At 61.1% G+C, this 14937-nt stretch overlaps 2 protein-coding genes across 5 annotated transcripts in view; one reads left to right on the forward strand and one right to left on the reverse strand.

The window, feature by feature from the left end:
- Nucleotides 1-7767, reverse strand: part of SNAP47 (synaptosome associated protein 47) — a 45312-nt gene extending 37545 nt beyond the window's left edge. Inside the window, exons 1-2 of the mRNA XM_044261829.1 lie at nucleotides 7519-7767; nucleotides 697-1226 (exon numbers count right to left, since the gene is read on the reverse strand). Coding sequence (XP_044117764.1) covers nucleotides 697-1181 — 485 coding nt within the window. The 5' untranslated portion in view covers nucleotides 1182-1226; nucleotides 7519-7767. The remainder of the gene's footprint in view (nucleotides 1-696; nucleotides 1227-7518) is intronic.
- Nucleotides 7768-7989: 222 nt separating this feature from the next.
- Nucleotides 7990-14541, forward strand: JMJD4 (jumonji domain containing 4). Of its 4 annotated transcripts, none has more exons than XM_044261864.1 (6): nucleotides 7990-8296; nucleotides 8406-8571; nucleotides 10409-10534; nucleotides 10794-11061; nucleotides 11548-11694; nucleotides 14229-14541. In XM_044261864.1, the coding sequence occupies exons 1-6, from the start codon at nucleotides 8032-8034 to the stop codon at nucleotides 14277-14279; spliced, it is 1023 nt and encodes a 340-aa protein (XP_044117799.1). In that variant the 5' UTR covers nucleotides 7990-8031; the 3' UTR covers nucleotides 14280-14541. The 4 variants fall into 4 exon arrangements, with proteins under 4 accessions (XP_044117799.1, XP_044117793.1, XP_044117777.1 ...); XM_044261858.1 differs by lacking the exon at nucleotides 14229-14541 and adding an exon at nucleotides 11922-12076; XM_044261842.1 differs by lacking the exon at nucleotides 14229-14541 and adding an exon at nucleotides 12083-12464 and having other exon boundaries at nucleotides 7993-8296.
- The last annotated feature ends 396 nt before the right edge of the window (nucleotides 14542-14937 follow it).

A 14937-nucleotide genomic window follows, 5' to 3' on the forward strand; every position in this document is an offset into this window, starting at 1 on the left:
GCGCTGGACAAGCTGGGCTATCCGGGACCCTCTGGGGTCTGTTTCTTCACAGTGGCACCAGGTGCCACTCAGCTTTTTGCCCTCGCTGTCCTGTATGTGCAGGGAGCACCCGCAGCCCCGGGACACAGGAGCACACGGGAGGCAGGCTGCCGAAGCAGGCGGGACGCCTGCCTGTGTCTGACAAAGTCCTTCTGGAAGGAGATGTGGAATCCTGACGGTGCCACTCTTCCCACTAAACACGTCTGCTCCAACAAAGCTAGACTTCGTGGACAAAGGTACGTACGCTATGAGGTCGTGGGTTTGTTATCACACTTTTCAAATGAACAGCGCATGATTTTTCAATGTCTCAGTTTTTACAAAAACATAGCAGGACTGGCATACATACTCACATAAACAATAGGCCCTTGGGGTCCCTGATGTTTGAAGGGGAGGGTCCCTGGTTTGGGAGTGGCTGTTGTGGCAGCAAAAGTGGCAGCTCCTGGAGCCAGAGCCTCAGCTCAAACCCTGTGGCTACAGGGCTGTGCAGAATAGCACACCTTGTGTGTGTGACCTGGCCTCTTGGCCAGTTTTCCCCATGGGATGAAATGAGCCATACCCCTTGTTCACATGAAACTGGAGCTTTACACCAGGCCAATGCCGGCCCACTAGAACCGTGCACGGCAGGGGCGTAACCCCATGTCCGAAGCACCCCAGTACCTGTCAGCCACATCCAGGTCAGAGTCCATCTTCTCCAGGCCCCTGGTGATGCTGTCCAGCTGCTCACCCTGATGGTGGAGGACACGGGCGGTCTCTTCCAGGCGCTTCTGGGAACAGGCCATCAGACCTGTCAGCTGCTTCCCCTTAGTCGCAGGCATCGGCACTTCTGCCGGAGACAGCAACAACTCTCTCCAGAAATGCTCGATGATGCTGAAGACCACATTCCGGCTGGGCTGCAAGGAGCTGAACCAGTGCTTGACGTGGTCCTTCTCCAGCACAGTGATGGAACTGAAGACAAAGTGAGAAGCCTCCTTCTTGATCTCAATCACACTGGACAGGGGGAAGCTGACTAGGGCCTCCCCAGTTTTATCAGCTGCAAATCTCAGGGAGTGCGATGTCAACAAAAGCTTTCCAGAAACCCATTGCTTCTCCGGTTCTAAGTAGTAGGAGCAAGGCCAGGAGTGCACGCAGATCTCTCTGCTCATCTGGCTCCCAGGCTGGTCTGTCTCACGGCCACGGCCACTCTGCCTCTGGAGGAGAGGGACAGATTAGTGGAGGGGTGAGGCGAGCATGTGTCAGCACACCTAGACTGCAGACAATAGGACAGCTCAGGGTGCTGGGGACACTGGGGACCCACACCACCCCGGTACAGGCAGGATGGAGGCCCACCCCACCCGAGCCAGGGTCCATGGCTCGATGCGACTGCCAGACCCTTCACAAGAACACCACTTCTGCTGTGACAACCCCACCAACACATACTCCTCACACGTTCCCACACTAACGATCTCCTCTTGAAGTCTTCATCATAAGGAAACCATCCTACGGGCAGACCTTTCTCTTCCTGCATTGCCCACAAATTTCATCATGTTCTGTGTCGTCATCTAGCTCCAGGTATACACCTGTCCACTTTTACACAACCATGAGCAGCAGAGGTGCACTGTTCACATCTACAGTTTGCGTTTGCTGACAGAGTCTGCAGCCAGGCATGATGGATGTGAGACAACCCTTCCAGAGCACCGTGTGCGCCCTCTCACTGACCAGAGAGCACCCACAAAGCCGGGAAGGACAACCTCTGCAAGGTCACACCACAAGTACGTGATGAGGACTTGGCCACAGCTAGGCTTGGGAGTGCCTCATGCACCTCCCTCGTGGCCTGAGGTCCAGTTGTCTGGGGCCTGTCTTCCACCCCCCTGCCTCCTGCTGCCACGAGCACACACGGTCATGAAATGGCCTCACTTGTAAACATGGGAGAACAAATCACTGTTGTCACCTCTTACGATACCAAGAAGCGTGGCCTTCACAGTGTGGCCAGGGCCTCAGGGAGTCTCTGAATCTTGGCCGTGGGCTCTAGGCCGCACAGTCCCTGTGGAGCAGCAGGCCCCATGGAGCCGACACTGACATGGTCCCTGGCTGCTGCAGCTCAGCGTCCACAGAAACCTGATCGGCTCCTTCATGGAGTGACACTGTACTAGGACCCAGACTGCTCCGTGATGCCCCATCAGGCAACAAAGGATGGGCAAGATGAGAAAAGATCTTGCGTCGCAGGGAGCTTCCTAATTACACAGAACCAAGTGCCAGGGGAGTAGGCGACGCATCCAGCAGACAGCAAGCCCCCATGGGACCTCAGAAGGGCTCTGGGAGGGGCCAGTAAAGGCCCAACACCAAGTCACCTTCCAGAGAGCTCGCACACGAGACATGGTGTGGCTGCCTCTCCTCTGGGATCTCGTCTCTCGCTGGACAGAGGGAACCAGAGAGCAAATGTGTCCTGCTCAGACGTCTGTCCCCAGCAAGAGGGACATCCACCTGACTCTGGAACAAACACAGACTACAGGGTGCGGCCCGCCTGGGGGCCTATCAGCCCAGACCCGCGAGGTCCCCACCAGCACCTTGGTGCCATGAGGCCGCTGCTGTCACACGGACTGATCGGGGTGGAAAGACCTCTATTCTTAGAACCAGGGAATACCAACTAAAGTTTTGGTGTTTCCCAGTCCAAGACCAAAGTCAGAGTCCAGGTGCTGGGGCCCCACCCCAGACCATGCTGGCTGTGGCGGTCAGCACCTGGAGCCGGTCTGGCCCTGGTCCTCCTGGCCGAAGGGACCCTCCTGCCACTCAGCCACCCGAGCCACACACCATCTCCCACCCACAAAGAGGGAAGGCCTATGTTGTTTAGCACTGTCCGTGTTGGCGAGCTTGCTGCGGTGTGGACACTGAGTCCCTCCCAACAAAAGCCTGTGTCCTGGGGACTACTGAGCTCCAACTCCAGTGATGGGGTAGGGCACTGCAGGGTCTGCAGCACGTTCCTTCCCCCTCTGGGTCTGTTTATCCTCCACTAAAGTGACTGAAGACTGAGGAACAGCACCAACTCTGAAATCCGCCAGAATTCAAAGACCAAGGACAAAGAGACAGGAATGAACCGTGAGCAGGAAGAACAGAGGACCTGTGTCCCCTATGTCCCCTGCTCTGTCCAAGCCACTCTTCAGACTGTGTACTGAATGTGAGGACTGCGTGTCCCCTGCTCTGCCCGAGCCACTCTTCAGACAGACTGTGCACCACGTGTGAGTGCTGTGGGGACAGCAGTCAGGCCTGGCGATTCCAGAAGAGGCACAGGGAGAAGCCATGGCCAGCGTGCTTTCTACCACAGGCTTACAGACGAGTAAACAAGATGAAAGGGATGGCCGGGGCAAGAACAATCCTACGCCCTCACTCTCCCTCAGCTGCAAGCTCACCTGCCACACCTACCCTGGGTGTTCTGCGGGTCCCCTGTCCCCCAGTACTGATGGGGGGAAGCAGCGCCCCTGCTCTTATGCCCTCGATCCCATCCCATTCCAACAACACCCTCCTCTCCATCCTTCCTTCCCACCCCTGGCCATACCACTTCTCCAAATGCCAGAGAGTGAGTGCCTTAGGCTTTGTGAACCCATGGTCCCTGTGGCAAGAGCACAGCTCTGGCATCGTACAGTGGGAGCAGCCGGAGACGGCAGACACAGGGCTGTGTCTGTCCTCACTCACCAGACGGGGGCCACAACGCTTGACCTCCCTGTCCTAGACCCTCTCCCCAGTTAGCACAGACTCCCTAAGCTCTCCGCCTTAGGGCAGATCAGGGGCCCCTCCCCACCTCCCCACAGCCCTCTCCAATCACCGTTCCTCCCAGAGACGGTCCCACCGCCAGGTACCTCCCCCTGTATGGGTTACTCCACCCAGGCCTCCAGGTGGCCAAATGTACTGCCCACCTCTGTCCAACACGGCATGCTTCCTCCCTGGTCTCCCACTCCCAGCCCCGAGGCCTCCAGCGGCCCCCTCCCCTCTCCTGCCCACGGCCACCTCCAAGGGCTCCCTTTCCCTGGTAACAGACCCTATGCTAACCATATGGCACTTGCCAGAGCATCCAGGAGCCTACATGCTGACAGGCTCTGTCTACACACCAGACAAGGCTAACATGAGGAGGAGGGTGCCATGGGCACAAGGCCAGCCCATCGTGGGCAGCAGGTAAACACATGGAAACAGTGACTGCATCCACCTCAACTGGCCTTCCTCCTCCCTCCTGCTGACCTGGGTGTCTGATCTATGCTATGTTCCTGGAGGCCTTGTCTCGTCCTCGCCTCTTCAGCCTGGAGCCCACGTCACCCTGAGCTGACCCTGGGATGGAGCTGAATGAAGATGGGAAGACCCCAGGACAGCACTACAAGGACACTCATGGCGAGAGGTGTGCGCAGGCATGTGAATGGGGCCCTCCGTACGGCCCTCCGTACGATGCACTGTTGGATGTGGACGTCGTTCAGCGCCGGTGCCCGGCCTGTGGCCTGGAGTGGGCCTCGGCACCAAGTAAACACCCTATATTTAGTCAGTTTCCAGAGGGACAGAACCAGTGACGTCTCACGCCTGTTCCAAGGCCTCCTGAACACAAGGCGGTCTGGAGGCAGAACAGTGGGAGCAGTGTCTCCCGGCGTCTGCGGCCACCTTTTCCATTACCTCTACCTCCTGCTCCCACTCTCAACCTGGGAGGTTCACATGAGCTGCTGGGGGGTCTCAGGGCCACAACATGGCCTACTCCCATGGCGTGCACCATCCTTCTCACCCTCGGAAAGGAGAATGAGGACCTGTTCCTACTTCTGCTGCATTCTCAGCCACACACTGACGTGACCGTCCCCTCCGGCTGTGGGCACATTGCATGGCTGGGCCCTGTCAGGGCTCAGAGCAGTATCCTGCCCGCCCCCACGCTCTGACTCAGTAGGTCTGAGTGGGGCTCAAGAAAGGACGTCTCTCAGGGTTCCCAGAAGGTGCTGGGGGGCCTTTGGGGACACAGCTGGCGCTGCAGCCCGAGGTCCAGCACCAGAGGGCCACCGTGTGGACGAGAGGAAGCACAGCACGGAACCCAATGTCCCATGTCCCAGCCTGGCTCCTGGCTGATCTGTGCCAACAATCCTGGGGAGCACACGGACCTCTGGCCCAAAGCCTCCCCCTTTGTAGGAAACTTGGTTTCCAGACCCGAGCTTCAAGGAGTCAAAATCGCGGGATTCTTTCCAGGCAACACCTGTCTCAATTTCGTATTTCTCCGGAGACACACACTTTCCTCACGTTTTCTCAATCTTCGGACAACAGCAAACACTGCTTCCCACACTTTTCCTGACTGCCTCCCATGATCTGCATTCACAACTGCAATCCAAAAATCAGAGAGCATTTAGTCGATTTGCAGCAAGATGTGGACAGTGCATGGCCACTTTCTTTAAAAAAGCCTAGAAACAGTAGACGCTTACACACACACTTCAGAGACTACGTGTGTGTGTGTGTATGTGTGTATGGGGCGGGGAAAGGAGGAGAGAGAGACTTCACACAGGAAGCAATGAAGGGGTGCCTGTAAAAATAGCTGCATTTCAAAATGTGCATTTCAAAATGTGTCGAGGAGTCCAGCGTGCACGGGACCGGGGGGGTCCTCCCCACAATGACCGCCTCACATGTTCTCCCTGACTCCATGCACACACTGGCCCCGTGAGGAACCCCACACATGCACCACACCAGGCATAGCAAGGCCACTGGGGCAGGCAGCTCAGCACACACGGGATCACACATTCCGTGCTGCCCCATCTGCCCGCCTCGCTGGTGCGCTCAGCTCCGCCCAGGACGCAGACGTTCCCAAATTCATCCCATTCCCAGCCCCCTCTGCTCTGCCTTTCCTGATCTGCGGTCCACCCTGCTCTCCTTCGGGGTAAGCTTCAGGAAACGTGGCCAGGGTTCCCCCTCCAGTCCCCACCAAAGCTCAGAGTCCCACCTGGGGAGACCTCCCTTCTCTCCCCTGCAAAGGTAAAGAGGATGGCATCTTCTTCATTTGACAGAGGGGCGGCACTCACCCCACGCAGCCCACCCTGTCACTCAGCGTGTCCCCTCTGTTCAGGAATGACGTTTGACGGCACCCAGACTTCTGGAGACATGGTCACCAAGTCAGAGCTGTAAATGCGCAGCTGCAGGGCTGAGTCAGGCCCCTCTCACCGCATGCAAGACTGCCCAGGTGCATCTGTCCCTCAGTCACGGGGATGAGCGGCCCTGGTGGTTCCTTCTTGCGCCTGATCAGGTGGGAGACCGGGGAGGCTCTGCCCAGCCCTGCATCCTCCGGTGCCCGCTCCACGTTTGTGCCATCTGCAAGCTCCCGGAGCAAGGAGCCTGCGCTCTTCCCGTCCAGACTCGGGGCAGGCTGGCGCTCACACGTTTCCGCTAGCAGGCTCAGACCCCGACCTGTCACCCCTCCCTACGCAGCCCCCCCCCACGCTTCCGTCCTGATGTGCAGCCTCAAATGGTCACTCTGCATTCCCCACACCGGCATTCCCTTACCACCCACTGCAAGACTCCACCACCCCTTGGACCCCAAGCACGCTCAGACCCCGACCTGTCACCCCTCCCTACGCACCCCCCCCCACGCTTCCGTCCTGATGTGCAGCCTCAAATGGTCACTTTGCATTCCCCACACCGGCATTGCCTTACCACCCACTGCAAGACTCCACCACCCCTTGGACCCCAAGCACGCTCAGACCCCGACCTGTCACCCCTCCCTACGCACCCCGCCCCCCGCTTCCGTCCTGATGTGCAGCCTCAAATGGTCACTTTGCATTCCCCACACCGGCATTGCCTTACCACCCACTGCAAGACTCCACCACCCCTTGGACCCCAAGCACGCTCAGACCCCGACCTGTCACCCCTCCCTACGCACCCCCCCCCCCGCTTCCGTCCTGATGTGCAGCCTCAAATGGTCACTTTGCATTCCCCACACTGGCATTCCCTTACCACCCACTGCAAGACTCCACCACCCCTTGGACCCCAAGCATCTCCTACAGGTCTCCACAATCCCGCCGGTCCCCAATATCCCTCCAGGTCCCCCACTGTCCCCCGAGGCCCCCAGCACCTCCTCACGATCCCCACTGTCTCCCTCCGGGCCCCCAGCATCCTCCTCAGGGCCTCCTCCGGGCCCCCAGCACCCTCTTCGGCCCCCCCGCCCCCTCCGGGTCCCCACCATCCCCCTACCGTCTCCCCTCTCAGCCCCTGGCATCTCCTCAGGATCCCCACTGTCTCCCTCCGGGCCCCCAGCACCCCCTTCGGGCCCCCCGCCCCCCTCCGGGCCCCCACATCCCCCCACCGTCTCCCCTCTCAGCCCCCGGCATCTCCTCAGCATCCCCACTGTCTCCCTCCGGGCCCCCAGCACCCCCTCCGGGCCCCCACCGTCCCCCTACCGTCTCCCCTCTCAGCCCCCAGAATCCCCTCCGGGCCCCCCTCCCCACTGTCCCCCTCCGGGCTCCCGCCGCTCCGCTCCGGACCCCACCGCCCCCCGGACCCCACCTTTGGCCCCGGCGCCCCTCGGTCAGAACGGGAGTTCTTATCGCGGCAGCAGCAGCTGGCGGGACTCAGCCGGAGGGCCGGAAGGACTGCGGCCCAGGCCCGACCGCGGACTGGGGGCGCGGTTTAACCTGTGTCACCGCGAAGGTGCGCAGACGGCTAGACTCGGCTCTGGAGCTGTGGGACGCCGGACGGACCCCTAGCTCCAGAGGTGCTGTGGGCCGCTGCCGCGCCTGCGCAAAACGGGGGCCGTAGGCTGCTCTGCGCGTGCGCCCAGGGGCCGGCGCACCGAGGTTCGTCCTCGGGCAGGAACTGTGGCAGCGTTCTCTTGATTCCGCTCGCCCGCGCCGGGCCGACCTCAGTCTCCGAGAGCCTGTGCCGCGCGGTTTTCGCACCGGCTGGCACGGAGGCGTCTGCTCCGGAAGTAGTTGTAGCAAGTACTTCCGCGTCGCCTCCTGGTTTAAAGGGCCGGGCAGCGAGGGGCCTGAGGCGGGGCCGGGCCGGGCCTGGCCGGGGATGGACCGCGAGACGCGCGCGTTCGCCGAGAGCCACTTCCGACGCCTGCGGGGGCAGCCGGCGGGCGGGGCAGGCGCGCCCCCGGGCCGCGTGGACTTCATCGCGAGCCCCGCCTCCTTCTCGTACGCTGACTTCTTCCAGCGCTACCTCCTCCCCAACGTGCCGTGCGTCTTCTCGTGCGCCTTCACCGAGGGCTGGGGCTGCAGGCGGCGCTGGGTGACGCCGGGCGGGCGGCCGGACTTCCAGCACCTGCTACGGACCTACGGTGCAGGCGCGGGCCGGGGGCTCGGGGCGGGGGGCGCGGGGCTCGGGGGGGGGCGCGGGGCTCGGGGGGCGGCGCGGGGCGCGGGCGTCACCACCTGTCGGTGTCGCAGGGGACGCCGTGGTGCCGGTGGCCGACTGCGGGCGGCGGGAGTACAACGCGCACCCCAAGGAGCATATGCTGCTGCGCGACTACCTGCGCTACTGGACTGAGCACATCGAGAGCGGCTACTCGTCCCCGCGGGGCTGCCTGTACCTCAAGGACTGGCACCTGTGCAGGTGAGGGGCTCGGGGAGCGTCCCCGTCCCTCCCCCCACCCGGGCGGCCCGAGTGCGCACGGGCTCCCCGCCCTCAAGGACTGGCACCTGTGCAGGTGAGGTGCGCGGGGGGGGGGGCATGTCCCACCCCCACCCAGGGTGGCTGGTCCTTCCTCTGCGTGCACCTCGGGCTCCGTCCCCTATGGGGCTGGCCACGCTCGGGTGGTGGGGAGCCCAGGTGGGCTGAGGCCTGTGCCTCCCTTGTGTCCTGGTGGCTGGAACCTCCCGTGCAAGCCTTACCCGTCTGGGGCCTGCACTGGGTTCAGCCCTTCCGGGCAGCTGTGCTGCCGGCTCTGGCTTACGCTGGCTCCCCCCACCCCCTCCCGTCTGGCACCATCTTGCTCCCCTGTCTCGGTTCAGCAAGGCTGGGCCTGGCCCGCACAGCGTCTTCCTCACTCACTAGCAGAGACCTGGGGTCCGGCCACAGCCTTCTTCCCCACGGGGAGCTACCACTGGTACTCTGGGACGTAGCTCACACTGGTGGGGTCCCCACCCCATCCACATCCATGCTCAGAGGGGCTGCTTGGGTTTTGTGCCCATTCCCCACCCAGCGGTGTGCTGGCACAAGCAGAGACCGTCTTCCTCACCCCAGCAGCTGTCACAGATACAGTACCGGCTCAGTCAGTTCTGTATAAGCGAGTCAGCTATTGAATTCTGGTTTTCCTAACATGAAAACCAAGGCTTCTTGTGGTTCGCAAGACCCGTGCAAAGGTGCATCTCAACCCGTCGTGCCCTAAATGCTCCCTGTCTTGCTGCATCTTGTCTGGCAGGGAGAGCTGGCCAGGGGGTGGATCAGGGACACCCAGGCCCTGGTCGAGGCCCCCAGGGACTTCTGACCCAGGGGCACCTACGACTCCTGGACCCAGTGCTCCTGCATGGTGGCTGTGGGCTTGTGGCTCATGGAGTGAGTTCTGGGTATTACATGGGACATACTTGTTCTGGAGACTTGCCTGTTGCTGGGAGGTCAGTTTGGACTGAATATCACGTATTTTCTCTGGAAACTGGAATAAGCAGTAGAGGGACGTCAGGAAGACAGAGGTGGCCCAAGGGCATGTGATACCTGAGCAAGGATTTGAGGGCTCCATGGGAGTCTGACGGTCGCAAAGGCATGGCGGCAGAGGGAACAAGAGGTTGGGTGCTCTTTGGGCTCTCCCTGATCGTGGCCTCCGACCGACCGTAAGTGATGTGTGAGCTACTCTGGAAGCTTGCTCCATGTGTTGCAGGGAGAGGTGCACTCTGCCTGGGGCTGGGTTGGTGACTCCCCTTGGAGGGACCGTTGTTTTGGTGGTGGGGCAGGCTTTTGGATCAGGAGGAGTGGACGGCTGTGGGGTAGGGGAGAGGGACCTCAGCGGACATGGGCCAGTGGTCGTGCATTCACTCTGCGGACTTGAGGTCACAGGCGGGGCGAGAGCATGGGTAAGGCCCAGGGGTCCTGGAGAGCAGCAGGATGCAGATGAGGTACTTAGAGCCCAGAGGTCCTGGACCTGGTCCAGGAGGGGGCTGGAACAATTGCGGGGCTGCCTGTGTGGGTCACTTAAGCAGCATCACGGCCCCCAATGCTGTTTCACCTGCTCATGATGGGGCTTCGTTCCCCGGACGGCGCTCAGGTGCGGTCACTTGGGGCTGTTGTCACGTGGTGGCTGGACGAGCGCAGGTGATCAGCCTTAGTGTGGACACTGGTTGCAGAAGGTGGCTCAGGGTCATTCGTGCCTGTCCAGACCTCTGGCTGTCTCACGGGCTTGTGGCACAGGTGCCAGGAGGGGGCCCTTCCCGCCAGAGGCTCATGGTATTCCCTGCAGGGACTCCTCAGCGGAGGACGTGTTCACCCTGCCTGTGTACTTCTCGTCTGACTGGCTCAATGAATACTGGGACGCCCTAGACGTGGACGACTACCGCTTTGTCTACATGGGGCCTGCTGGCTCCTGGTACGTGTGTCCTCTCCTGATCCCCTTTCTGCGCCTCGCCCGTGCCCCCCACACTCTCCCCCCACCCTGTCTGCTCCGTCAGGGCCTCAGAGATGCCTGGGCCATGGGAAGGCTGCCAGGGGTCCCCAGTCTCCCTGCGCACTTTGCCCTGGGGCTCTCAGACGGGGGAGGTGTGAGCTCGTGGACCTGTGTCTGCGGCCGTCTTCCTGAAGAGCCAGACCGGCTGTGGTTCACCAGATGCCAACAGGAGGTTCCACAGGTCACCGTTCCATGCCGACATCTTCCGCTCCTTCAGCTGGTCTGCCAACATCTGTGGGAGGAAAAAGTGGCTCTTCTTCCCTCCGGGGCAGGAAGAAGCCCTGCGGGATCACCACGGAGGTCTGCCCTATGACGTGACCTCGCCCGCACTCCTCGACAGCCACCTGTACCCCAGGCGTGGGCACTGCAGCCCGGCCTTGGAGCTCACGCAGGAGGCAGGCGAGATGGTCTTTGTGCCCAGTGGCTGGCACCACCAAGTCCACAACCTGGTAGGATGGGCTCACCCCACAGCGTGTACACACCCCACCACGTGCACCTGCGACTTGGCCCAGACAGGTCGGGGGCCACCCTGGGGCCCCGGAGGACCCATCTCTCCATCCATCTGTCCCTCAGCCTGCCTGGCACCACTGCTCTCCCTGGACACGTTTTTAGATGCCTTCCACAGAGAGAGGGCCAGGGTACCCCTCCTGATCCCACAGTGGGCTGACTGCCTCCTGGGAGGGTCTGCACAGATGCCAGAGAAGGACGCCACCCCCGTCCTTGTTCCCTGGGCCACAGTGGGTCCCTATACACCCGGAGTTTCCCTGGCTCCCAGGGGAGCCCCGCTCCTGGTTAGCTGTGTACTCAGAAGACAGCTCCTATCTCTTGGCAGATAGGGCAGCCCTTCCCTGCTGAGGGTACTCTGGGACCTCAGGACAGGGGCTGGGGACCGTCTGCAGTGGGCTCATGGGGACATCTTGCCCCACCCCATACAGGAGGACACCATCTCCATCAACCACAACTGGGTCAATGGCTGTAATCTGGCCAATATGTGGCACTTCTTGCAGCAAGAGCTCCGGGCCGTGCAGCAGGAGGTCAGCCAGTGGAAGGAAACTATGCCAGACTGGCACCATCATTGCCAGGTAGGCGAGCCAGGGTGGGAGGGAAGGAGTGGGAGGGGAGGGGGCTCTGCAGGACCCTGGCAGGACCAGGGCTAGGACTGCCTCGGGGGCTGACCGGTGGAGCTCACTGTGAATAGGTCTGCAGTGGTGGAGGGCATGGGGCAGCCTGCGTTCTCAGAGCAGGTTTTGGTCTATGAGGCCAGAGCTGTGGTCTTGGGGACATGGTCGCTGCTCTCCTGCCTGTGAAGGTCAGTCTGATCCTGAGGCGGGACGCTGGGGCTTCCAGGCTGCAAGACTCAGACCCATCTCCAGCTGGCTCCCAGGAAGCTCTGGGCCCTGCCCATCATCCATAGACCCTTGTCTACAGCTGTGGGCAAGCTGCGACTCACAGCTGATCTTCTCTGGCCAGGTCATCATGAGGTCCTGCACTGGAATCAACTTTGAAGAATTTTACCACTTTCTCAAGGTCATTGCTGAACGGAGGCTCCTCCTCCTGGCGGAAGGGACGGACTCTGGTGCCATGGAGGGCGGTGCAGGCTCTGGGCTGGGTCCCCATCAGGCTGCGTTTGATGTCAGCCGGATCACGGAGGTGCTGGCATCTGTGGTGGCCCACCCCGACTTCCAGAAGGTGGACACTGGCATGTTCTCCCCGCGGCCGGAGGAGCTCCTGCAGCAGCTGGAGGAGGTCGTGGCCAGCACTGAGTCTATCTAGTGCATGAGGCTTGGCCTGGAAGGCAGGCTGTCTGTCCCACAGTCCCTTCCGGAAATAAAGTTTTGTATACGGTGTGCCATGGGACCTGTCACCTTTCCGTGGAGCCTCGTGGCCTCAGGTGTCCTAGCTGTGTCTCCTGCTCTTAAGGGTGTGCTCTTTTCCTGGCTCTCTGTTGGCATCTTGGGACCCTGGTGCCTGTGCAGAGGGCTTGGGGCCCTCGTCTTCCTGAGGCTCGGCTGGGCCGAGTGCTCTGGATCCAGTGAGGGGTGGGTATGGAGACCCTGTGAAATGAGATCTGCGGCCAGGAGGCCGCAAGAGTGCCTGGGGACCCATGCGTGGGGGCAGCATGTGGCTGGATTCCTGACAGCCTCAGCCTTCCCTCAGCAACGACCAGCGTCCAAGCCCACAGGCCTCCCATGGACAGCAGTGTGAGGAGGCTGGCTCATCTCGCGGGACCCCTCTGCAGTGGGACTGCGTCCCTGCTCTTCTACATCTTCCCCTGCAAGCCCCTCTGTAGGGGGGGCACTCTGGGCCCAGGGTGTCTGTCCCCCCAGGACCCCCACTATTTATGTAGAGCTTGCCTTCCCTCTACTGGCCTGTGGGTCCCCTGCACTCCCACCCAGAGTCTGCAGCTAAAGACGTCTGTGTGGTTGGGGCGCTGGGCCAGGCCGCCTACCTTGCCCTTTGTGCAGGCCCCCAGCCATCACAGGAACATCATTCACAGGCACCTCAGGGTTGACTGGCCCTGTAACTTTACCTCACTTGTGACAGCACTGCCTTTGTCCGTCAGGCTCTGGGTCCACCTCTGCGATTGCGCACCCGGCGACGGCCTGGACCTTGCGCCAGGAGTCCAGGGCCCCCTGTCATCCCTTCCTCACCCTTCCCGTGTGCTTGATGTCTGAGCCTATGACTTTGCTCAGAACCCCTGCACAGATCTGCACCATTCAGTGCCGCTCAACAGTGACAGTAGTAGTTGTAGTAGGAAGTAGGTTCCACTTCCAGAGAAGTGGAACCCACAGGATGGAGCAAGAGATGGTGGGGGAGAGGGGCAGGGCAGGCCAGGCACCCAGGGAAGGGGGACGTTGTGGTCTTGGGTCCAAAATCTGCAAACTCAGTCTGGAGGCAGAATTGCTTCCTTGGGAAACTTCTGTCCTTGCCTTCAGGCCTTCCACTGATTGGATGAGGCCCACCCTGATTATCAAGGTTGTTTATCAAGGTCTGTGCAGTTCAGAGTTAATCCATCTGAGGGGTACCTTTAGAGCAGCACGGAGACTGGCATTTGAGCAAGAGCTCGGGCACTGTGGCCTGGCCAAGTCAAGGTGTCCAGCTGACCAACATAGTCCCTCCCCTGTGCATTCTGGGACTCTAGGCATGCCAGTCTGTCCCATGCCCACCTCAACACGCAGCAGCTGCTCCTTTCCCAGCAGCCTTGGGCAGTCCTGCACTGCCCTGTGCATAGCCCTTGGCACCTGTCCCCCTCACACACACACGCACACTCTGCTGCTGGACATTATGCCTGCACACCTTCCCGTGTGCCGTCCAGCCATGCTGGGGCTCACACTTACAGGGTGGTTCAGCTGTTCTTTGCATACTTGTTTGTCCCGTCGGTCTCCACCCCTGGAACTTCTGCTCTACATGCACTCACTCCTCCCAGACACCCCACATGTCCCTCCACTCCTCCCAGACACCCCGCATGTCCCTCTGACACCAGTGCCCAGGCTCCTCTCCAGTCAGCTGCATGGTTTGCACACTTGCCTTGTGCAGCTCAACGACCTGTGCGTGTGGGCTCCCCTCCAGCAAACCTGCGCGGTTTCACAGCTGCTCCTCCTCTTCTCTCCATCAGGCCTTTGGTTCTAGCACACCCACTTGGTGCTATTTGATGACGTCTCCCTGAACACTCACAGGCCAGATGCAAACTCGGCGTCGTAGTGCTCCTCGTGGTTCCTTCTCCACAGCCACGGTGTGCCATCCAGCGGGGCTTGTGCCTCCACAGCCACGGTGTGCCATCCAGTGCGGCTTGTGCCTTCCGAGTGAAAGCCCATGACCACGGCACACGCGGTGGTTCATCAGTCCTTCTGGCGCCTTCATGCTGTGCCGTCCACCCCACTAAACCATCCAGAACTGCCATGTGTGGTTCACCAGCTGCCGGCTCCATGTTGCTCTCACTTCTGTCCCCCTCTTGGACACCCACTTGCATTCGACAGTCTGCACTGTCACTGGGCCTGGGCCTGGGCCTGAGCCGTGCTGGGCAAGTGGGTGACATCTGCACCGTTGGGGAGGAGGGGGCTCACTCAGCATGGTCCCCGTCGTTCACCCGGCTCTTGCCTCTGCAGTGGGACATGTTGGCAGTAGGAGACTGGGTGCACTGGAGACTCCCTGGCTTGCCTGGTGCAGCCCTTCAGCTCCTTCCCGGGGAAGGACCTGGAAGGGCACTACAGCCAGCTCAGGGCACGTGTGTCTCCCAGCCGGATTGGAAGCTTTCCGGTATTTCATGGGTGAGGTAGTGTGCGTGCTGCCCATGGATCATCCTTTCTGGTAGCTCCCCTCTGCTC

This window comes from Neovison vison, chromosome 1 (assembly GCF_020171115.1).
Source record: "Neovison vison isolate M4711 chromosome 1, ASM_NN_V1, whole genome shotgun sequence".
Lineage (NCBI taxonomy): Eukaryota > Metazoa > Chordata > Mammalia > Carnivora > Mustelidae > Neogale > Neogale vison.